The sequence below is a fragment of the Vombatus ursinus genome, unplaced genomic scaffold, assembly GCF_900497805.2.
Source record: "Vombatus ursinus unplaced genomic scaffold, bare-nosed wombat genome assembly UNPS02014941.1, whole genome shotgun sequence".
In the NCBI taxonomy this organism is placed as follows: domain Eukaryota; kingdom Metazoa; phylum Chordata; class Mammalia; order Diprotodontia; family Vombatidae; genus Vombatus; species Vombatus ursinus.
In genome coordinates this window covers 9,864,889-9,888,937 of record NW_020954719.1, presented here as the reverse complement: position 1 = coordinate 9,888,937, position 24,049 = coordinate 9,864,889, and the positions used below count along the sequence as shown (strand labels likewise).

General features: G+C 40.3%; 1 protein-coding gene across 1 annotated transcript in view; it reads right to left on the bottom strand.

Moving 5' to 3' along the window:
- ACVR1B (activin A receptor type 1B) overlaps nt 1-23,779 on the bottom strand; it is a 42,787-nt gene extending 19,008 nt beyond the window's left edge. Inside the window, exons 1-4 of the mRNA XM_027844366.1 lie at nt 23,675-23,779; nt 4,681-4,920; nt 3,326-3,568; nt 1,336-1,566 (exon numbers count right to left, since the gene is read on the bottom strand). Of these exons, the coding sequence (XP_027700167.1) occupies nt 1,336-1,566; nt 3,326-3,568; nt 4,681-4,920; nt 23,675-23,765 (805 nt within the window). The 5' untranslated portion in view covers nt 23,766-23,779. The remainder of the gene's footprint in view (nt 1-1,335; nt 1,567-3,325; nt 3,569-4,680; nt 4,921-23,674) is intronic.
- Between the last annotated feature and the right edge of the window lie 270 nt (nt 23,780-24,049).

Genomic DNA, 24,049 nt, shown 5'->3' with positions numbered 1-24,049 from the left:
CACACACACACACACACACACACACACACACACACACACACACACACGAGCAAACCAAGAACTACAAAGGATAAATAATCCACTATCAATGAAAGAGCTATGGACTAGACCCAGGTCTCCCAAATTCCAGGATTTTTAGGAAAGTGATAAAGACTAAATAAAGGGATGTGATTTTCTCTTCCTCAGATCTAATATAGCTCTCAATAGCTAAATCCTTGTTCATAGTCAGCAGTTTCAACAAAGGGAGTGGCTTCCAAAAAATCCCAACTCTTGGCTTCTCATTGGCAACAGAGGGCTCACTCAATACCAGCGCCCACTTCTTTACACAATAACTGTTGTCCAGTTAAAATCTGGGTATCTTATTATTAAGTTCAAAGGAAAATCCTTCTGCCTTTCTGTTTAAAGATCTAAAATTTGTAACAATGGGTGGTGATGTGATTTTTTTTTTTGAAAGAACACATACTCAAATAAAGTAGTTCTTTCTCATTTCTTTACTTGTCTGGGAATCAAGGACTCTTCCCCCTTGTGGTAGCTAAAGATGTTATTAACTTCCATAGCAGTGTAAGGAATATAACTGTCTGCTGTTGTTTTAGAAGACAAGAAACATTTAGCACCCTCCAAAGACTTCAGATACTAACTCCTAAAGTTACCTCAGATGTTCTCTATGGCTGAGAAAAACAGTAACAGGTTCCCACTTTACAAAAAGGCATACCTTTGCTTTTAGGTATGCCTTTACAAAGGCAGAAAAAGTCCAAGTGACTTGCCTTGTGTTTGAGAAATACCTAAGAGCCAGGAATGGATCACTTCTACAATGTAGGTTGAACACATTTCCATGACAACAGACAACTAGGCAGTTTCCAGGACTGGTTTTCTCTTTTCCCTGACCCCCTGGCAAAAATATATAGAGCTAATTACTCTAGATCAGTGGTGTCAAACTCAAATAGGAACCAGGACCATTGTATGTAAGCTGCATATAAGGATCTCTATGGTCCAAATATTGACTTAGAAAACCATATATTAACATTATCTATATTGTATTGCATTTATATTAATTTCGTTAATATTTTCCAATTACATCTTAATCTGGTTGGGCATGTCTGACACCTCTGCTCTAGATCATTCAAATGTTCAACTGCCATTTGGGGTTATCTTATTCCATCTGGGATTAATAAGTCTTAACTACTTGATCAGATCTTTGCCTTTCTGAATAAAGCAAAAAAATACAAACTTAAGCTGTGTTAAGTATGCATTTTTTTTCAGTGCCCCTTTCATCTAGCAATGTTGTAGAAAGAAGCATCATTCCTCCTCCACCCTATACCAAAGCCAGTCCTTTACCTTTGTTGTCAGCAGCAATAAATCCAAGAATATTTTCATGACGCAACATGACAGTCTGGTATATTTCTGCTTCTCGAAACCAAGATCGTTCTTCCCGGGAGGAGAAAATCTTCACAGCCACATCTCCACCCCGCCACCGGCCACGCCATACTTCCCCAAATCGGCCTTTGCCTATGATTTCTTGTAGGACAATTGTACGCGCCACTGTACGCTGGACAAAGAGTGGTAATCCTGTGGACCAAAAAAAAGAAGGAGATACTAAAGTGTAGGCTTCCAGAAGCCAGCCCATTATTTCACTTTATAAAGTCTCTACCTTAGTGCCCCATGTGAAAGGCATATAGTATACTCAGTTCTCAAGCATCACTTATGATAATCTAAAGTCTCTTCACAAATTTCCAGTTAAACTCCAAGCTAACTACTGTAACACTGAGCTGAGGAGATTGGAGCTGAAGAGAAGAATGGGAAAAGAATATAAATGTCCTTTGTTTTGTACTATCCATGCTGCTTCTCTTTTCTGTTCCTAGGAAAAGTGAGACTTGAATGTAACCAGTCTAGTATATGAGTCAAAAGATTTGCATTTAACACAGCACATTTATCAGCTGATGCAACCAGTTATCTCCCAGTCCACCCACTCATTTCTGCTCCATGCATCCTGATGGAAGAACTAGAGCATGAGATGATCAAGCCTCTAAAGAGGGGTGAAGAGAGAGCTAAGTAGCTTGGAGGATAAAAACATTCAGAGCCATCCATTGGTAGCTTTCCTCCTCCACTAGAGGGCAGTGGTGTGGGGCACATAAAAACGGATCAGAGGACACTTCTCCAAAGACCAAGCCATATATTTTCTCTCGCTTCCTCACATTCTAAAAATATAAAGGTGAGACACTTTAGAGTGCTCTGCTATACCTAAAAATACCTCCCACTTTTGGGGGAAAAGTTTTGTCCTGACTGAGTATTATTTTCCCTACAATGCCAACTGCTCTATTGATGGGATAAGATATTAGAATTTACTTCAAAAGGGGAAAAAAAAAACTTGTCACAAAGAAGCCATCTATCTTCACTGGATTTAGAATTAGAAGACTTAAACTCAAACCTCACTGATCTTGGGCAAGTCACTGCTTCACGTTCCTTGCCTATGAAATGAGGAGGTCAGGCTGGGTGATCTCTAAGGCCCATGCTCGTTCTTATGTTTGATATCTGATGCAGTGATAACAATGCTTTTTAAGGACATTTTTTTCCAACAATGGAAGATTACACTATTGTTGAGATCCTTAGGCTCCCTGTAGTTCTGTCCAGGCCCAATAGTTTAGCTGATCATATCGATCATGTGGATCCCTAAAGTCTGAAGAGTTTTAATAACTTCATCTTAAGATTTAATGCTGGGGTTCAAATTCCTGTTTGATTCCTTTGATGAAGCAAGCTTCAGTCAGGTAAATAGCAAGTCACTCAGGATATGGAGCAGGTGGCCTGTTTCAAACCCCTGTCACAAAATCCTAGGGCAACTGGTATAAGTAAATAATTCACCAAAGACCAACTCTAAGTTTCAACACTCAGTGTCCTTAAATTCACCTTGTAGATACTGCAAGATCAATGATTAGCTACTACCACCTTATGGGAATTTTGCACACACTCAAAGTATCTGCTGAACAGTGTTCTACCAACTAACTTTTTGCAATCATCACTCAGACAGAACCAGCAGAATGTTAATAGCTACACAAATGCTAAATTCTAGAAGTGATAGCATTTTCAGGATGAAGAGTTGTTTACATTTAATTTGAGGGATCTTAGGAAATAAAAAAAATTATGTGACCCTGCCACTTTACCTTATTCCATATGGGGCTCCAGAAGAAGGGGAATTATAAAAACACCAAGTGACTCACAGTCCTGGTAGAAGCAAACACAGGATGATCAGCCTACCCCATCTACACATTACCCTATTGGGAGACAACAATGCAGGCTAACCACAGACACAATGCCCTGGAGAACTCTGTACCTGAGCCAGACCCTGAAGTAGACAGATCGTAGACAAGATCCTGAAGTGTCTTGTCTTTGGACAGACACATTTCACAAGAGGGATCTTCCATGTCCAGCCGCTGGCGGTTGTGATAAACACGTTGATGATGGTGAATAACAAAGACGACGACAATAATGATGAGAAATAGGAGGAACACTGGGCCAGCAATGACAGCGACCAGCTCCACAGGACCCCACATAGATGGGGTGTCCTTCAGGTGACCTGAGAGATTTAACAGGTGGAATAAAAAATAGTAAAATAAAGGAAAGTAGTGAGATGGGGTTTCCATAAAATATCCTCAAAAGAGACACAATCTCCTTCCCACCTTGCCACCACTGCCACTGGCTTCTCCTTTCAGTCCCTGTTGAGCCAGCTCCTCAGCAAATAATTCTTGTACACTAGACCAGAGCTTCTCAAACTTTCTCAGAAAATAATCCCTTCTGACATCTGACTAAAGTTGGGGGTGGCCCAATTACATGGTAAATCTGCATATTTCTTCATAGTCCACAGTGTCTGGGGGTACTAACTCCTCTCTGCTAAATAATTTCCAAATTTTAACATTTTCCTCTCATACTAGTCTCTATTTCTCCTTTTCCCTCCTTAACTACTGTTAGAGATTCCTTCTAATGACACCCCCCAATAAAGGGGGCTTCCAAAAGTTTTTGCCCTTTGTGCCAAAAAGTTCAAAATTCCAAAGAATGGGGAGATATTGTCCCTCTCTCTTGATACTGTACCTTCTTTCTCACACCTGTTTATGTTACCTACCCCCATATTCCATCTCTCTTCATTTTACTTCTATTTTCTTTTTCTCTCTTTTTTTTAGGCTATTGGGGTTAAGTGACTTGCCCAGGGTCACACAGCTACTAAGTGTCAAGTATTTGGTCTGAGGCCAGATTTGAACTCAGGTACTCCTGACTTCAGGGCTGGTGCTCTCTATCCACTGCTGTGCTGCCTCACTGTCCCTCACTTTACTTCTATTTTCAACAAGAGTTAGTTCCCTACAACTGAATGCCTCTGTTGCCTCTAGCCTATTCCCATCCCCAGCACTGACTGATCTTGGTTGACCTTTCACCAGTTTCTTGTTACTGTTCCATTGCACTCCGTTTTCTTCTGGGCGGCAGTGACTGCTCACCAAGCCCTGCTTCCATTGATACTACATTCAAGGTTTGATGCTCTCCTCCCTTCCCCCATAATCCTGGGGGACACTGAAATGACAAAGGGTTCACCTCATCTATCAAAGGAGTTGCAGTAGATGGTAACAGATGAAATTATATATCCAGCCACCTCCATCTCCCAAAGATACAACAATCAATGGTTCTACAACATTCACTCACCACTGGGCACCCTCAGGTCAATCTTGTTACAGAAGTCAGTGTGGCAGCAGTGTGTGTTTCGAACATGATCTGAACTGAGGCAGTAGAAGGGCTTTCCTACAGGGACCAGCTCAGCCTGGGGGATACAAGTTCGAGAATGGTGCTCCATCCCATCCATGTTGGAAATGGAAACCATGCAGACCCCATCCGTTTCGCATGTGTAGTTGGTGTGCACGCAGTTTGTACATGAACATATCAGAGCTGTTGGAAAATTAAGAGTAGATGTTGGTAACAGGGATCCTGAATTTTAAAGTCCCTATTCATATAACTAGCCACAGGGCATAAAGATGAGTTACATCTATCTATTATGAACAGAAGTGGGGACATGAAGATATTAGCCTAATAGTTGACAGCTTTTTGACTTACTCCATAAACCAAGTTATCTATATCCTACTGCTCTCCCCAAAGCACCACATTTTAGGTCAGAGACATGAAGAAAATTAGCTTCTGATCAAAATTTTACACTTGGAACTCTCATTCTAAATTACTCCTTTCCTTTTTATACTTGAGTATGACTTAGGTGCCACCATCAAAGAGTTTTTCCTTATGCTTATTTGTAGCTTCTGGATTTGGGGGGGGTGCAGATTTTGCCTTTCTGTACTATATGAAAAGAATAACTAAAATAAGAAAATAACCATAGCAAAATAGTTATGTGAAAATTTTTTTCACTGAGTTTACCAACTCTGATCATCTTTCCTTTTCCCTTGTTCATACACATAATCAGACCCTTTGGTAGTTTTCTCATTTTGTCTCATACTGAAAAACTTACCTTAAGGGCTTAAAATGAAGAATGTGCAGTAGTTAAGAAAACTAATGATGTAACTGTTAAGCATTAAGTGTGGTCTATAGACAATAAAGTACTATAAATTAATTTGGTGCCTGACTGAAAGTCAGTTCAACAGTCGTGGAATCTGAAATCCTTTATTTATTCACACAACAGAAATAGCACAGACAGCAGCAACTAGATCTCCCTACAATACTGTCTCTTCAACACTGAACCCTAATCTTGACTTCTTAACACAAAAAGAAGACTTTGACCTTGGCTACCCAGGCCTTTAAGCTAAGGCTACTAGTGCCAACTGAGGTACTTACCCATTAACAGATGGAAATGGGCCACAGATTGGCAATAAAATGGAAGTAAAATTCAGCCACTGTCAATTTGGACTGAATTCAAAGCAAAGCCTATAACTAGTCTCATAAGACATTGTCCTCTCCCTACCCTTTGCCACTCCCAATCTTGCTCCTATTCAGATACAGACAATCTATCTTTGTCTTTTCCAACATCCTAGAACTCTCTCTTGGTCTGGATACATTGGTTGGTGAAAAGTATAGGCAACTTCATAGCCTTCTGTGTTTTTTCCCAATCTTTCATCAGATACTTATTTCCCAGGAGAAATTCTAAAACATGCAGCTACCTGCTTAAAAGGTCTGTGTTGTGCTGATGATTTGTATGCCTGTCTGTGTTTAAGGCAGAGACTTCAAGGTAGTAACTCTTTAAAGGATCCAAATAAAAGGACAGGTTTTAAAAGTCAATTTCCCTCAAACTTTCAACTCCTATTCCAAATCATTCCTTTCTTAATCCTTCCTGTTAGCTTAATTTCCCCCCCATTTCTTTCTTTTCATACACTCCAATTTTATCATAAATGGAAACTTAGAGATTTCTGTCACATACCAGAAAAGAAGCCTTTGGGGAGAAACTGAAGGATGCAGGGAAAGATTCTGAGGGTACCAACTATTCTGAATTAGCACTGTCAACTGTTTAAGGTACTCTTGAGTTCTGAAGGGAAAGCTTAAAAAAATACTCCTTCCTGAAAAACTATGGATATTGACATCTAATTCATGGTGTTAAACGGAAAACCTTGTCTCACAGTGTTTTCCAGACTGGAAAGCCTACCTTGTCACTTGGGGCCTGAACACAAGTCATAACATTTGTTCTATTTTAGGGAATAAGAAAGGGAAAACCAACAACTTTAACACCCAACTATTCTGAGCACAGAGAGATATACAAGACCAAAAGCAAAGTGGTCTTTTAAAAGGATGCACTATACTGTCCATCATTTATTGGAGTTAGCGAGACAAGAGTCATTCTCATTCTTACTCTACTTCGGTTAAATACGTGGCCTCTTTCTGGTGAATCATTCTGGAGATAAAACACCCACATATGGCTTGTTATTTCTGGGAAGTTCCTAAAACAATCCTGGCATAGGACAGGAAAGAATAAAAGTGGCGAAATGTATTCAGACTGGACAAAACACTGGACTGCAAGTTAGGAAGTCTAAGTTTTAATTCTTCCTCCCCTGCTGAGTTTGCTATCTAATGCTTTCGGCAAGTACTTTTAGACTCTCTGGGCCTCAGTTTGCTCACCTATAAATATTTACCTTAACTAGGATTACAAAGCTTTAGTGCTGCAGAGTGCTTTGAGTAACTCAGACAAAGGTTTTCCTTACAAAAATATTTGCATGTAAATTGAGAATCTGAAAACAGGAAAAAAAAAAAGTCAAGCTTGCTTGCAGGGCTGGGCATGGTGGCAACAGCCTATAATCCCTTCCAGTGGGGAGGCTGAAGCTGGTGGACTGCTTAAGCTTAGGAGTTCTGAGTTACATTAGGCTAAGCTGACTGGATGTCCACTAAGTCTGGCACCAATATGGTGAGCACCTTAGAGAAGGGGGTCATCAGGCTGCTTAGGAGAGAGGCCAGTCACAGTAGCTGTTGTACTTCCAACCTGGGGCAAGATAGAGAAACTGAGTCTCAGAAAAAGGAAGCATCACTGTTAAAAATTCCAAAGCTCTCTTTCCTAATTAAACAACCAAAAAAAAAATTCATGCAGTTTAGGTCACTGATACTACATTAGAAAATAGTGCTTTAAGTTTACATATATTTTCCTGAATTTCAATTAAAAGAACAACTTGGCTATGCTTTTTAAATTGTTACTGCTCATTGATGAATATAATAAAACTATTTTAAAATTTAAGCTTATATGTATCAGTCCTGATTAGTTCAAATAATGAATTCCATGAAGTAGAAGGCAGAGGGGAAAATGAGGAGGATGAAGACAAGCATTTTCTTAAGTATCAACTATTTGCTAGATATCGTGCTAAGTGATCTACAAATATGATCTCATTTGATCCTCACAACCCTGTTAGGTATTATCCTCATTTTACCAATTAGGAAACTGAGGCACTGAGAGGTTAAGTGACTTATCCAGGGTCACATAGCTAGTGAGTGTCCAAAGCCACATATGAATTCAAGTCTTCCTGACTCCAGCCCTAGGACTCTATCACTGTACCACTAAGCTGCTTGGAATTTGTACTATTCAAAGCCATATTTATGTAAAATATGATAATTTATTCCAGCCCAATGAAAATATGTGCTGCAAATTAGAATAATGGGACCAGTTCACTGGATTCATTATTCTCACTGATCTGGACCTAAATGTTAAGTTTCTCCAGGAAACAAAATTGAGTCATAAATGCTAAACCCTTACAATCTGTTTTAGGCATATATCTCCAGTTGCACACATCTAGCACACACATAGCATACATATTTTTATTTCCACAAACAATGAGATCTATGGTAAAAAAATAGTTCGAAAATCTGAATCACACTGGCTAACTAAACCAGTCTGGCTAGAAACACGTTAGAAAATGCTTCAATGTTCATGCTTCCTTTACAAAGACCTCTTATTAACAACTTTGCTAGTCAAATGTGGGTGTGCCACAAGCACCCCAAGCAGAATTTGAATGGGGTTCCAAAACACGGTCGGAATATGGTTGGTGACAAAATGCAAACGTAGTTCCTAGGTGAGCCAGTGTTTTGAAAAAGGCTTACAAGTCCCACTCTGGGTAGAATCAGAATCTGACTGTACATTAGCTGAAACATCTAATTCACTGCTGGGCTTCAAAACACATTAAAAAGTAATTACTAACAAGAGAAGCGAAGCCCTCCTTTCCCTTACCAACACTAGGAGGAAACATACACTAGGAGGAAATCTATCATTTCGGTTGCTTGATTTGAAATTCATGAGCATTACCAAGCTTAGAGGCACAGTCCATTCAAATTCAGTAGTAACCTATCTTTGAAACAGGCATAAAGGACATGAGTGCTTTTCCCTTACATCAATTCCAAAAGATTAGAGATAGTCTCAAAACTTTCAAGTTTACCATGTTTACCAAACAATCAACCTATGACTTTTTGAAACTCCAGTATTAACACCTGCAGTCTATCAAAGATCACGGATCTAGATCCAGAAGGGCCCTCAGAAATCACCCAATCGAACTCCCACATTTTACACATAAGGAATCTTGAGGCCTAGAGAGGTTCACTGATTTGCCCAAGGTTACCCAGATCATAAATGGAAGAGCTGGAATTGGAACTCAGGTCCTTTGACTCTAAATTCAAAGCTCTCTCCACTACATCTCTTATTTAGGGGTTCTTTTTTTTTTTTTTTTTAAGAAATTTATGACCTGTTGTATAACATAGTAGATAATGTCATTTGAGAGGGTTAGATTTATTTGCCCTAAATGTATTTCAAGTTTGAAAGGAGTTCCTCTAATTTTCACATTCTAAGATTTAGGACACACAAAAAAATAATCTTATCCATGCCTTTTATGATTTTTAGAGACCATGACCACATCTCTAGACAATAAGAAAGATTTACTGAGGGCCTACCACGTGCTAGGAACTATGTAGGTACTCAGGATAAGAAGGCAGAAAAGGAAGGTATGTTCAAGGGATGCACTGTACTAGTGAAAAACAACATAGTTTTGGGGGATGGAGAAGAGCACTAAAAAAACTAGAACAAGAAAAACTTCCCAAAGAATGTGGAACCTAAGCTGCATTTTGAAGGAATTTAGCAATTTTATAAGACAAAGACAGGAGTAAGAACATTCTAGGCATGGTAAAAGAACCAAGGTGAGAAATGGAATACCAGGAATTGAGTACCAGGAACAGCAAGTAGGTCAGTTCATCAGTAACATAATGGCATGAACAGGAGTAATGTGAGCTATGTCTTGAGAGCCAGATGTGAAAGGCCTTAAATGCCAAACAGAGGTGTTTGTATTTTATCTTAGAAACAACAGGAAGCTGATATACAAGCCAACAGACGCAACTTGCAGAACTCAGACCAGGAGGGCAGTGAACGGACCTCTTCCCAGATCACACTGCTTTTGGAAGTAGTGAAAATTTGCAGGTCCTCAGACTGAGCTGTGAAAGCAGGATAAAGACATAAAAGAGCAGATGCTTAGCCCAGACATCCCCTCTAGAAGTGAGCAGAGCTCACACTAACATAAGGTCCAAAGTCAAGAAGCAGGCTAGAAGAATGAATAAACAAAAAAAAAAGAACACAACCATAAAAAGCTACTGTGGTGAGAGGAAGCTCAAGACTCAAACACAGAAAAAAGATAATGAATACATCCATAAGCAAAGCCTCAAAGGAAAAATGCAGATTAGACACAAGTGCAAAAAGAATTCCTAGAAAAGTTAAAGGCACTACAAATTATTTTAAAAACCACATGAGAGCTACTGAAGAAAGATATGAAAAGGAAATTAACTTGGTAAAAAAGTCACAAAATTTTATTGAAGGAAATAACTCCCTGAAAATTAGAACTGGTCAAACAAAAACTACTAACTTCATGCCAAAAGACTGAAAAAAAATAGAAGAAAATGTAAAATATAGGAAAAATAAGTGACCTGGAAAATAGATAGAGGTGAAATCACTTAAGAATTACTGGATGATAGTCCATTGAAACTCAGTAATGAGAGTGAGAGACAGCAAGCAAGAGCAAGAGTGACAGCAAGAGAAAGAGAATGTGTCTTGACATCATATTTCAAGAAATTATAAAGGGAAACTGCTAAGATATCTTAGAACCAAAGAGCAAAGTAGAAATCAAAGGAATACACTAGTCACCTTCTGAAATAAACCCCAAAATGAAAACTCCAAGAAACATTATAGACAAAATCCAGGGTTCTCAGGTCAAAGAAAAAATACTGCAAGCGGCCAGAAAGAAAGAATTTCAAGGAGGCCACAGTCAGGATCACACAAGATTTAGCAGCCACTACTATAAAGAAAAGGAAGGCTTGGAATATGATATTCTGAAAGGCAAAGAATCTAGGATTACAACCAAGAATAACCTGACCAGCAAAACTGAGTATAATTCTACAGGGAGGAGAAACGGACATTTAATGAAATAGAAGGCTTTCAAGCATTCCCAATGAACAGAAAATCTACCAGTTCATTGGCAGAGCAGCTATTTAAATGAATAAATAAATGAATAAAATCATTTATTAAGTGTTTATAATGTCCAAAGCACTGTACTAAGTACTGGAGATACAAATAGAAAAATAAGACAGTCCTTGCACTCAAGAAATTCAAATTCTAATGGAGGAGACAACATATGTGGAAGGCTTCAGCTGCAAGTCTGATGGAAAAGTCTCATGGTCCTTAAGGTACAGCAGCAAAGTGGATGTTAATACCTCTTCTTTTATGTCATTATTTAATGTCACTATTTCCAGGGCTCCTGGGTTCATGGACCTGGACTGTCTTCATGAGCATCCAATGGGAGATGGTGGTCACAGTGGTAGTAGTGGTTTGACTTGCCTGGCATATGCTGCCTCTTTTCTTTCCCTCAGGATGCCCTGTTACTTCAGCTAGGCTGGCTAACCTTGCATTTATAGCAACAGGTTACACACTTTGATACTGCTCTACAATTTTACCCTTGTGTTCCTTTGAAACTCTAGGGAGGATGCAATAATTTATTTAAATCTATTCTATCGATTAGATCTAGAGAATCCTGTGCATTTAACACCGTTTAGTCTAGTGGCTCCAACCTGTATGTATCAGGGGATAATATGGGTGTGGCATTGAAGCAAGTTTTCTGATTTCTTTTCCATCTCTGAAAGCACCTTTTGTACTATGATCACCAAGTGGTTCCACTGATTCTCTAAAGTGATTCCCTTCCCTCTGGTATATTTTAAGATAACCTGATTAGTTGCTTTGGAATTCCTTGCAGGATATATGTCTCATAATCTTTCTTGGCTTCCCAGGTGCCTCAAAAAAAGAGCCTTCCATTTTTGGAAGGATGCAATTTCCTTTGCAAGAACCTTTTTTACTCTCTACCTCTCCTTCAGTACTGTATCTGCCCCCTCTCCCTTCAACCAGGTCATTTTGATCTTTGGTACACATTTATTCTGGCCTTCTAATAAGACATTTTTAGGTGGTCTGGTAAATACTGTGCTTTCTCTTTTCTGAATCAGTCATAATGACTCTCTGTACCAGTTCTTCTTCATTACTTAGAATCAAGTTTGGTATATTTCTACTCCTTATGGGTTCTAAAACTAGCAACTCTGTATTCAAAAATCTTAGGTCTACAGTTTGTTCCAATTCTGCCAAATTATATTTAGACAACTGAAGTCCCCAATTACTACTGCCAGGACTAATTCTATAGCTTCCACAATCCCATTTAACATTTCCACCTTAATCTCACTATCCTAGCTAGGTGGTCTGTAGCATAACCCTACTAGCATATTTGTATCATAAAATTATAGAATTACTATGCATATCATCTATAGTACTTTGGTAATGATTTTAATTCCATTATTTTTGGTGTTGTTCTGGGCTATATTTCCTATCTGTCTATCTCTAGCCTTCCTATACAGCCTATAAGTTACTGATTAGTCGACCAAGTATACCAGAAAACAATTACATGAAAATTGTCACTTGCTGCCAGGTACACTAATTCATCCATTCTATTCCTTAGGTTTCCAAAACTGATATTGCTCAGTTAGGAGAACTGACAAGTGCATAAGCCTTTGTTAATAGGAATGGCCTAGACAAATGCTAGAATTTCTACCAAAAAAAAAAAGTGGCTATGCTGAGAAATAGAAGACTGGAAAACTACAGTCCTGCAATCATGAATTCAGGTTGGTGATGTTTGGCTCTTCTGCACAAAACCGCTAATGTAATAATAATAACAACTCACATTTATATAGTACTTTAAAGTTTTACAAAGCACTTTCCTCATAACAATTTGAAGTATTATCCAGTTTACAGATGAGGAAATGGAAGCCCTGAGAGATTAAACAACTTGCCTATGGCCAAAGTGCTAGTAAGTAGCACAGTGTAAATCTGAATCTTTTGATTTTAAGCTAAATGGTCTTTTCATTTGTCTCCTGAATTCCAAGTATTTTTAAAAAACTGGTACTATTCTATACTAAGGCTAAGAGTTACGAGTAGGAAATTCTTATAGCAATAAAGTTTGGCAATCAAAAGTAGAAAAGAAATTACCTCTCCTTTATCTGTGGTTTCTAAATTATCTTTCCTCTTCCACTAGAATCACCAAATAGGACTAAAAAGAAAAAATCAACAGCTCCTTGAGACTGATACAAGATGTCTCACAGTCAAGCTATGAGTTTGTAATTGGTAATATCTTGGAAATCCAAAATCTGATAGGATTTTCACGAACCAACAAAGATATATCCCTGCTTTGGCTTAAGAGCATTTAAGAAAAATACAGTCAACTTAATAAAGTAAGCTGAACAGTAAGGGAAAACCAGTTTTGACAATAAGAACTTGACAAGCTGGCTCTTTAGTTTCTCCTATCCAGAAACAGGGTCTAGAAATGGGGTTTACATGAAAGGGAAGGTGTCAGAGAAGCCAGTTCAGCACTGCATCCCTTCTACACACTACCTTTCTGACATTTTGCTTGGAAACAAACCCAACCCTAGAGAGTTGTTTAAACAAGTTCAACCTTAAACCTCAGGTCTACAGAATGAAAGCTTTGTTCTTTCCCCAAATAAATGCTCGGCATTTATGCTAAGGAGAACTGTCAGTGCAACTTAATCTATGACTGAGAGTAGAACGGTCACTATGAAGGGTCCCTGTGGCTGCCTGGGCAGTTGAGTGGCATGGTGGAACAGGAATGGAATGAATCATTAGGAGGGAATATCCCCAGTCTTTCCAGGATCATCAACACAGCCATTATATTTAATAAACTATCCATTACAGACCAAGCACTAGGAAGGGGGTGAGTGAGGTAAAGGGAAGGAAACAACCATCCTTTACTTTATTCCCTAGTAAAACAAAATACAAAGAATACTTTCTTTTTTTTTTCTATAGTAAACCTCTGTGCAGCTTTTATTTTGTCTGGTCTATCAGGGCAACAATAGTTATTTGACATTGGAGCTTACGAAAGGTATCTTCTTCCTGACCTACTTACTGTACTAGGCATAAGTATTTTAGAGACAGTGGGGAAGCAGTTTTGAGAAAGAAAAGGGCCTAGGTTAGGTTCCTTTGGTGGGAAGAAAACTGATATGGCTTAATAAATGCAACAAATATTAAGTATCTATTATCTGATACTATGCTAAATAGGACAGTTGGAGCAAAATAAATAGATAAACAGACTAAAAGAAGAGAAGTAATTTAGGAAGAAGAGATGGCTATCCTGTTCAAAGTGGCTCAAAAGGAGGACTTCAGCAGAATATTAGAGGGACTGGTGGGCAAAATATTAAAGGTGAATAGAGGTGAAACTAAAAATGCAGCAGTACAAATGTGATGTTATACCTGAAGGAATGGAAATTAAAGTGAGAGATGTTGTGAGCTGGGGAAGGGGAGGGGGGAAGGTAACAGTTGGTTAACTGCTGGTAAGTAGAGAAAGATGGATCTGAAAACTTGTGTTAGAGAAAGTTGGAACATATTATGATAGGTAAGATCTCAACATAGCAAACACCATTCAAAGTAAGAGTCTGTACAACAAAATGATTTCTACTTCCCAGGTGTGGTTTATAGTAACCTGGCTTTGATCTACTTTCAAATTCTCTCAAAGAATATTCTAAGATAGTATATGCTTTCTTTAAAATGTACTCATGCAACAACTGGTTTTTATAAGGACTGGATGTTTTGTAAGGAAGAAGAGGGTAAAGAACACTGAGCTATAACCGAATTATACAGGTTTCTTTAGCTTTTTCATCAACCAAGGAGCAGAAAAACATGCTGATTTCAAGCTCTTGGTGGGCAGGGACAACTTATGTTTCTTTTATAGAAGGAATTCTGCATTATAGGGTAAACTTGATTAACTGAATGAATTAACTTATTTAAAATGGCTTGGTCTATAAGGAAAGCTAAGCATTGCAGAATTGATGCTTTTGAGTTGTGGGGATGGAGAAGATCTTTGAAAGTCCCTTGGACAGCAATGAGATCAGTCAATACTCAAAGAAATTAATTAAGACTATTAACTGGAAGGTCAAAAACTGAAGCTGAAGCTTAAATACTTTGGCCACATAATGAGAAGACAGGACTCACTGGAAAAGACCCTGATGTTGGGAAAGATTGAAGGCAAAAGGAAAAGGGGATGGCAGAGGATGGGATGGACTGATATTGTCATGGACACAATGAACATGAACTTTTATAAACTTCAGGAGATAATGGAGGATGGATGGGCCTGCCATACTATGGTCCATGGGGCCATGAAGAGTTGGACTCCACTGAACAACAACAACAATTTACTATTATAAAATCTCTAGCTTAAAATATGCAAATGCATGCACAGATAATTAATAAGTGCTCACAGGAGACTTAGTACCTAGATATACCATAGATTTTAGCTGAAACACCCTTCAACTCCCTTGACTATGACTCAATTAAGAATTTAACCAATCTAATAATATTAGATCATATTTATATAGCACTTAGTGCTTTATGTACATCATCTTAATTAATCTTTACAACAAGTCTGTGAAGTAGATACTGTTATTCCCATTTTACAGAAGTGGAAACAGGCTTAGAGCTGTTAAGTGGCTTGCCCACGGTCAGATCGGTTATACAGACTCTCTGGGCCTTTGGAGCCCACAGATGACTGATGACCATCTCTCCCATTAAAATGTAAATCCCTCGAGGGCAGGAACTGTTTTTGCCTCTCTTTGTATTCCCAGCTTTAGCCCGATGCTTTTTTGTTGTTGTTGTTGTTGTTCAATCACTTCAGTAGTGTCCATTTTGGGGTTTTCTTGGCAAAGATATTGGAGCAGATTGTCATTTCCTTCTCCTGTTCATTTTGTAGATGAGGAACTGAGGCAAGCAGGGTCAAGTGACCTGCCCAGGGTCACATAGCTAGTAAGTGTCTGAGGCCAAGTTCAAACTCAGGAAGATGAGTCTTCCGGATTCCCAGCCCAGTGCACCACTTCACCAAACTAGCTGCCCCACAGTGCCATAGTAAGTGCTGAATAAATGTTGGTTAACTTGACACAGTTACTAAATGTCTGTTTCAAGCTCAGGTACTCCTGACTCAAGTCCATTACGCCAACCTTCTTCTCAACTTAAAATATTCACTCCCTAATCACCAATATAATCCTCCCCTCAAAGTATCCCCAAAAGATTTAGGGTAATGGAAAAGGAAAGGGATGAGAATGGCAAATATATAAAACCTGGGGTCAAATGACTTCTTTTCACTTATTAATTCATCACAGAGAGAATGGGCTTCAGTTCTATTTTTCTGTAGCTCCTATAATCATCAGAGGTTGGTAGGAGAGATTCTATGACTCTTGTTTTACAGATGAGGAAACAGGTAGAGAGGAGTTAAGTGAATAGGAGGATTGGCTTATCTGTGACTTCAGATTGGATGAGGTTTGGTTTGATGATACAAGCAAAGGGTTAAGCAATTTTCACTATGTTAAGCTCTAAGCATCCAGCAAAGCAACTGGTGGTAAGGGAATGTGGCTGAGAGAAAACTGTTAAGAGGCAAAAAGGGACTATATGCAAACCCAAGGAGACTGCCCAGGAGGGAAAATGTGTAAGAAAAAGGGCAGATTCTAGGATAATACCCTAAGATGGATGTTTCAGGGCTAAATCAAGTTCTGGCTGATGTTTTAGCACAAGAAGTTCAGCAAACTCTTATACTGTGCTTTTTGTTTACAAAAGATCAAATGGGAAGTATAGAGAAATCTGCAGGTAGAAAGAAAACTGGAAAGACGGCATTTACAAGGCTCAGGGAATATTAAGGCTGAAAGGAACCTTAGGGGTCACTTGGTCCAATATCTTCACTTTATAGCTGAGGAAACTAAGGTCCAATGAGAGGGAAGTGCCTGAGGTCATAAGGTAAGTCAGTACCTACTATAACATAGATGTCCTGACCCCCATTATAAGGTTTTCTCCACTATATACAAGCACCAAGCCTAAATTAGAAGAAATCTCAGAAAGATTTTTGTAAACCATGTCTTCAGTCAACATACTGAAGAAAGCAAAAATTAAGAAAAGGCATTAGCACAGTACCATGAAGAAGATCCTGGGAATATTCCATGGAGTGATTGGGAGTGAACGCTACTCTTCTTCTATCTCTGAAGGTATTGACTATTTTAAAGGTTTCACTGTTCCCCATTAGCTCTGCCTAGACTGGGTGAAGATCCCTGCAGCACTATTACTGTCAATAAGAATGAGATTGATGAGAAGAAAGGCTTTAGGATACTTTTTAAAACTACAGAAAGAAATGAGATAAAATCATCTTACATAAATTCCATCTTACAAAAAAAAAAAAAAAAACAACAACAACAAAAATGCACACAAGTCCAAACAAGGGTGAGATTCCAAGATGAGTATTCCAAGTAGAGACTGCATCCATAAATAGTAAAGGACAAATTTTAAAGATGAAATTATAACACAAAGGGATGAACCTTAGTGTTAGCTTAGGCTCTACTTCACCTTAGGACTAAATAAAGTAGGTAGCGAGAAGCATGAACTAGAGTTACTCCTAAGAACAGACTGCCATGAAATGCAATTCAAACTGACAAGCCTCTCCAGCAGTAGCAGCAGCAGTAGCAGATCTCATCAAGTCACTGATTTATGTGATAGCAGTAAGGGATGCAATGAGCTCCCTGGGATGGAATTAGCCCCACTATAATATCATAGCCCACCAAAAGTCACAGTCTCTCAAAAAAGATTTTCAAAAGAATGCCATTCAATTTCCAGTCATTGAGCATTTATTAAGTGCTTCCTAGGACTCAAATACTGGACCAGGCACTGGGAATGCAGACACAGTCTCCTTCCCCAGGAAACTTACATTCTAGTGAGGAAAGAACATATACAGACCAAATTCAAAATCTATATGAAGTAAACACAAAGTAATTTCAGGGATGGGATGGGAAGGCAGGAAGCCCTGACTGCAGCCAGTAAAGGCCTCCAATCAGAGTGTCAGAGGTGGCACTGGGGCTGAGCCTTGCCTGGAGCTAGGAATTCCACTAGGTGAAGGGCAAAGAGGCAGGAGATGGAATGTCATGTATGGGGAACATCAAGTCGAACAGTTTGGCTGGAACAAAATATGTGAGGGAAGTAATTCGAAAAACAGGATGGAGCCAGATTGTCAGTTCATATATTATGGCAGAGGCAATAGGGAGCCACTAAAGCTTAATGAGCAGGGAAGCAATGGTCAAATAGGAATACTGTTTGGAAGCTCTCTATGAAGCATCTGCTATGTGCCAGGTGCTGTGCTAAGCATTGATGACATAAAGAAAGGCAAAAAACAGCCCCTGATCACAAGAAGCTCACAATCCAAAGGGGGAAAACAACATGCAAACAAGTATGTACATACTATATACATACACATACACACACCCCCCCACACACGGGATAAATTGGAAATAATCAACAGAGGGATTAAGGAGGACCAGGAAGGGTCTCTTGCAGAAAGTGGGACTTCAGCTGAGATTTGAAGGAAGCCAAGGAAGCAGAGAGGAGGAGGACGAGTGTTCCTTCCTGGCATGGGAGGCAGTCCCTGAAAATACCAGATAGAAGAAGTTAGAAATTGGAACAGTGAAAACAATTAGAAGACTACTGCAGGAATCAAGAAGAAATAAGGACCTTAACTAGAGTGGCGCTATGTGAGAAGACAAATGAGAGTGAAATTGTGGAGGTAGAAAACAGACTTTACATGCGTTTGAATGTGGAGATGGGGGGTGGGGAGGGTTAGGAAGAGAGAGAAGAACCAAGGATGACTCTAAGTTTGTGAAACTGGGTGACTATAAGGATGGTCCTGTCCTCAAGAGAAACAAGGAGTTAGTTAGGAGGAGTGTGTTTTAAGGGAAAGATAATGAGTTCTTTTTTGGGTAATGTCTATGGGTCATCCAGTTAGAGATATCCAACAGGTAATTGGTGATTTAGAGCTCAGAAGACAGATGAGGCTGAATATGTAGAATTGAGTCATCTGCATAAAGATAACTGAATCCAAGGGAACTGATAAAGATTACCCAGAGAATATAGAAAAGAAAGCCCAAGACAGAAGCATAGGATACACCAAAAAAATAGAGCATAGAACATAGATGATGATGATCCAGCAAAGGAGATGAAGGAGTGGTCAAATATACAGGAGGAGAAGCAGAAGAGAGAGGAATGTCATGGAAATCCAGGGAACAGAAAGTATCCCTGAGCAGGGGGTGGTCAGTAGAACAGTCAAGAAGGATAAAATTTTAAGAAAAAAACATTGAATAAAGCAATTAAGAGATTTTTGGAAAGAACAATTTCAGTCAAGTGGTAAGGTAGGGTCAGAAGTTAGCTTAGAGATTGACAAGAAAGAGGAATGTAAGAATGTGAAGGCAAAGGGTGAAGAGAGCTTATTTTTTAGGCAACTGGGGTTAAGTGACTTGCCCAGGGTCACACAGTTAGTAAGTGTCAAGTGTTTGGTCCGAGGCCAGATTTGAACTCAGGTCTTCCTGACTTCAGGGTTGGTGCTCTATCTACTGTGCCACCTAGCTGCCCCACGAAGAGAGCTTTTGCTAGGAACTTGGCAGGGAAAGGGAAGATACATAGGACTAAAAGCTTGAAGTGATAGCAGCATCAAATGAAGGGTTGTTTGTCTATTTGTTTTTTATGATGGGCATGTTTGTTGGTAATAGTTAAGGAGCCAGCGGATAATGAGTGACTGATGATTGGAGAGATTGGAAGAGATGATTGACAGAGCAAGTTCTTGGAGGAGAAAGGAAGGGATGAAAATCTAGGGAATAAGAAGAAAGTCTGGTCTTGGCAAGCAGAAGATTCACCTCTTTCTAAGACAATGGGGAGTGATGAAGGATATGAGATGTAGAACTGATAGCAAGAGGGAGCTCATGAAGGATGGCCTTCATTTTCTTGGTTAAGTATGAGGTCCTCCCTGGAGAGTGGAAAGGGGTGATGTAAATAGTTTGAGAGAAGAAGGAAAGGCCTGGAACAGATCTCAGGACTGTGATAAAAGGTGAATCGGAGATAATTTAAAGGTTTGCCCTGTAGGCAATGAGGGCCCAAGTGAGATTAGATAAAATAAACTTGCAGTGGATTCAGGCATCTGGGATGTGGGATTTCCGGCCAGCAGTCATCAGCAGCATGGAGTAGAACTAAAAATGAGAAATGGTGAGGGGAATCCAGGTTTGGGGTTTGGAAAAGGATGAGCAGCAATACAGGACAATGGGGGCAAGGAATTCAAGGACAGAAGACAGTATAAAGTTGAATTGGTTAAACAGAGTGCCAAGATTGAAAATGAAGAAAATTGAGACAAATCCCTGCTTTGTCACTTAGTACATATGTGACCCTGGGCATAACCTCTCTAGGCTTCATTTTCTCCATAAGTAAAATGAAGGGATTTGACAGGGGTGGGGCCTCGAGGCCACGTGTGGCCCAGGCCGCAGGCTTCCCACCCCTGGACTAGACCACTTCTAAAGTCCCTTCTACTTTAAATACATTATACTGAATCATCAGGTAAAGATTTATTAAAATCTTTGACACAGTAAAGACACAATAAAAATTCCCATGAAAGGAGTAGTTTTAATCACACCCTTGTCTCTGACATTCCAAGGAACTTTTTAAGATGAAGTTCTCAGTCTAACCTACTCTTGTTGAGTGACCAACTGGCCCAAATCTAAGGCTGTATGTTCTTATGTAACATTTACATAGTGCCATAAACATACCCAGAGTTGCATAATAAATAATGTGGTGCCAAACCAATAAAGTTAAGCAGGTCACTCCCTCCAGAATCTCAGATGGCCCAGGTACACTGTTAATTGTATAAATGTTAAAGACCTGTCCTCTGAGGCAGAGATTAACTTGAAAGAATCTGAAAGTAGCCTGCCAAAATGCATAAATAAAAAGAAATAACACTGTGACACATGGTATTTCCTTCAATCACAAAGCAGTTATTCTGCCCTGATAAGATAAAAAGTAACCCAACATTGCTTATTCACATAAGTACAGAAACTGTATCTAAAAATACCCAGCCAACTGGATATCAGTAATTCAGTCTCACAAATGTCCCAAAAAGAACAGCATGTATCATTTCCTTTACAATATAGAAAGAAAAACTGAGGTACAAAGAGGTTAAACTTGCGCAAGGACAACCTGTGAGGGAGCAAAGTTGTGGTATTGCAAATGTCTACCCACACCAAGTTCCAACTAATACATGTCTTCCATAAGCCTTTTTGGACAGCTAAAAGTCATGGAGACAGACAAGATTCACTTATTCTCTGTTGTAAGAACCCACTTAGACTGGGTATATTATTTTGCTCAGTGGACATCTGGATTCAAATGAGATCTTAAATATGTTCCTCTAAATTTCATTATCTTCCTATCAGAATTTCTAGTATCGCTACTACCAAGGTTTCTGCTGATCTTGAGAAATGAGTACTCTTTTCTATTCTAAATCAAATAATTTCATATTTTTAAACACTACTGCACTGAATTGTGAAATCCACAGATGAATCTGAAAAAGCATAGTATTCCTAATCAAATGGGTTCTATGCCACAACTTTATCGGGGTACAAACTCCTTCCCCTTCCCACTGTCAGCATTTTATTAAGGCACAAAGGTCCCAGTGCCCCACAAGCCTCTCTCTTTATTAAATGGACATCCTCCCACACTACTCATTCTTCTGTTACAGGGTCCGAGGCAAGGTCTGAAAATGCTTTAGAGCTACCCTGCTCTATTTCTAGCCCATTCAATACAGATAAAATAAATATATGATGGATCTACACAGGAGAAAAGATTCAACTAGTTGTCACCCCCTGGCCCACAGTTTGCTTTCCCAGAACTGACGTTCTACTCTAATCCTTTTGCAACAGTGGTTTCCGGTGCATTTACTGCGGGTAACTAGATGTGTCCCGGAAAAAATTGTAGTGTCTGGCCAAGAAGTTTTAAGACCTTGGAGAATATCTGCTGGACATACAACCCATTTTCTAATTAAAAAAAGAAACTAAATCCTGCCCAACCCCCTCCCCTCCCTTATCGGAGATTCTTTTTAGGAAAGGTTAAGGAAAAAACTGGCTCATTCAGAACAAGCTGGATTATCAATTAAACATTTTAGGTAGGTACTTTCTTTTACTCAGACTTTCCAAAACAGACATTAAAAAAGACACCAAGGAAAGGCTTGTTACAATATTTGACACAGTAGGAATACAGTAAAAATTCTCGTGAAAGAAAATTAAGGAGTTATTCATAATATCCGAACAAGCAAACCAGAGGTTAAATCAAGCTTTTTCTTAATAACATTATATCTTCCAGAAACACGGTCCATTGTAACTACCTCCCACCCCACCCCCATGAAACCTCCTTATTCATGGAAGTCATCATTTCACCACAAATGCTGTCAGTTTCTGTTCACACACCTTTACACTGTGTTCAAGAATCATACTACACGGAGTAGTTGCCTATACCATACAGCAATAAGGAAGAAAACACAGAACACTGAAACAGAAACACTGAACAGAAGCACTAGTGAAGTGAACAAAGACCGAATGAACACACCAGTTACCAGCAAGACCACACACCAAAGCTAAAGATAATAAAATTGCTTTTAACACTCCAAGTGCAATGATCCCTTTCTTGTTTGATTGGATTATTTAAGAAAGCCAAGACTGTCATCTTTAGTGGAAAAATAGTGTTAGCAAATACATACACACACACAGTTTATATTCCATTGTTGAAAGGTTAGGGTGGTTGCTGAGAATTCAAAACAGCAGATTCTGTTATTAGTCTAGAGTCCTGATCATCCCTCCCAGACAAATCTGCAGTTCAATAACCATTTCAATTCAGAGAAAATCTTCACCTACCATCCCTACAGCAAAACCATTTGAATCGATTATGCCTTAAACTAAATAATATTTTAGAATTTCAATGGCGCCTCTCAAACCAAAGGGCTTCACGAACAAGACAGTGTTGCTGAAACACGTCCATCTCCTGTGGTGGCGGAAGGGGATGTCAGTCAAGAAGGCATAAGGTTGTTTGGGATAGAAGGTAAGTTTTTGTTTGTTAATTTTTTTTTCTTGGGGGAGGAGGAGGGAAATCTTGGCCAAGGGCAGTGGGAGAACTTCCTCCCCTAGGATCTTTATGTAATCTTGGAGTCGAAAGGTAGATCTTAGATGTTTATCAAGGTTTCGAATAAAAGGCATCCACAAAGTAATTAAATGAATGGGGTCCCTGGGGTGGGGGAAAGCAACTCTAACACACATCAATTCGTTTCTCTATTCTGGGGTGCGAAACATTTCTCAATTTCGAGCCCTCCCTGGTCCTTTCAAACACCATCTCCTGGACGTGTGTATATGTATACGAGTATGTGTATGTACATATGTGTATGTAGATATGTATATGTGTATGTGTGTGTGTGTAATGGGGGGGGTTTCCTGGTGAACGGGGGAGGGGATCAGGGCTATTCCCCTCCCCAGGACTTGGGCAGGTAGGGAGGACGATGGAGACTCTGGTCCCGGGAGATCTGGGGGAAGAGAGCAGGGACCCCCGGCCTCTCGGGGTAGGGCGTTGGAGCGCTCCCCGGGCCAGGCCCGAAAGGCGGCGGCCACGCCTCGCAGGGCACAGGGAGCGGGGCTCCCCGGACCGCCGGGGCCGAGCCGAGCCCGGCGGGCGGAGGGAGAGAGAGAGGGAAGGACGGGGTGCCTCGGTTCCAGGCCTCGCCCCGGATCCCGCCCGCTCTCCCCACTCGCCCTCCCCACCCTCCCCGGGACTCACCCTGGGTCCCCCGGGGTCCGGCGCCGCCGCCGCCCTCCAGCAGGAGGAAGACCAGGAGGAGGAAGGAGGAGGCTCCGCACGACTCCGCCATAGTAACCGTCGCTGCCGTCGCCGCCGCCGCCGCCGCCGCCGCCGCAGCCCAGCAGCTCCCGGCGCGCGCCCGCGCCCGCGCCCGCCCCGCGCGCGCGCCAGCCGCCACCGCCTCCGCCTCCTCCCTGCACGTGCTGTCCCGGCGGCCGCGCGGGGTCCGCCTGCGGCGCGCGTGCGCGGGGAGACGGCTAGAGCCCCCCGAAGGGAGGGGCAAGGGGTGTGCGGGAGCGCGCCTTGGTTAAAGCAGGGGCGCGAGCCTCCGCGCTGGGCAGCGGCGGAGAGAGC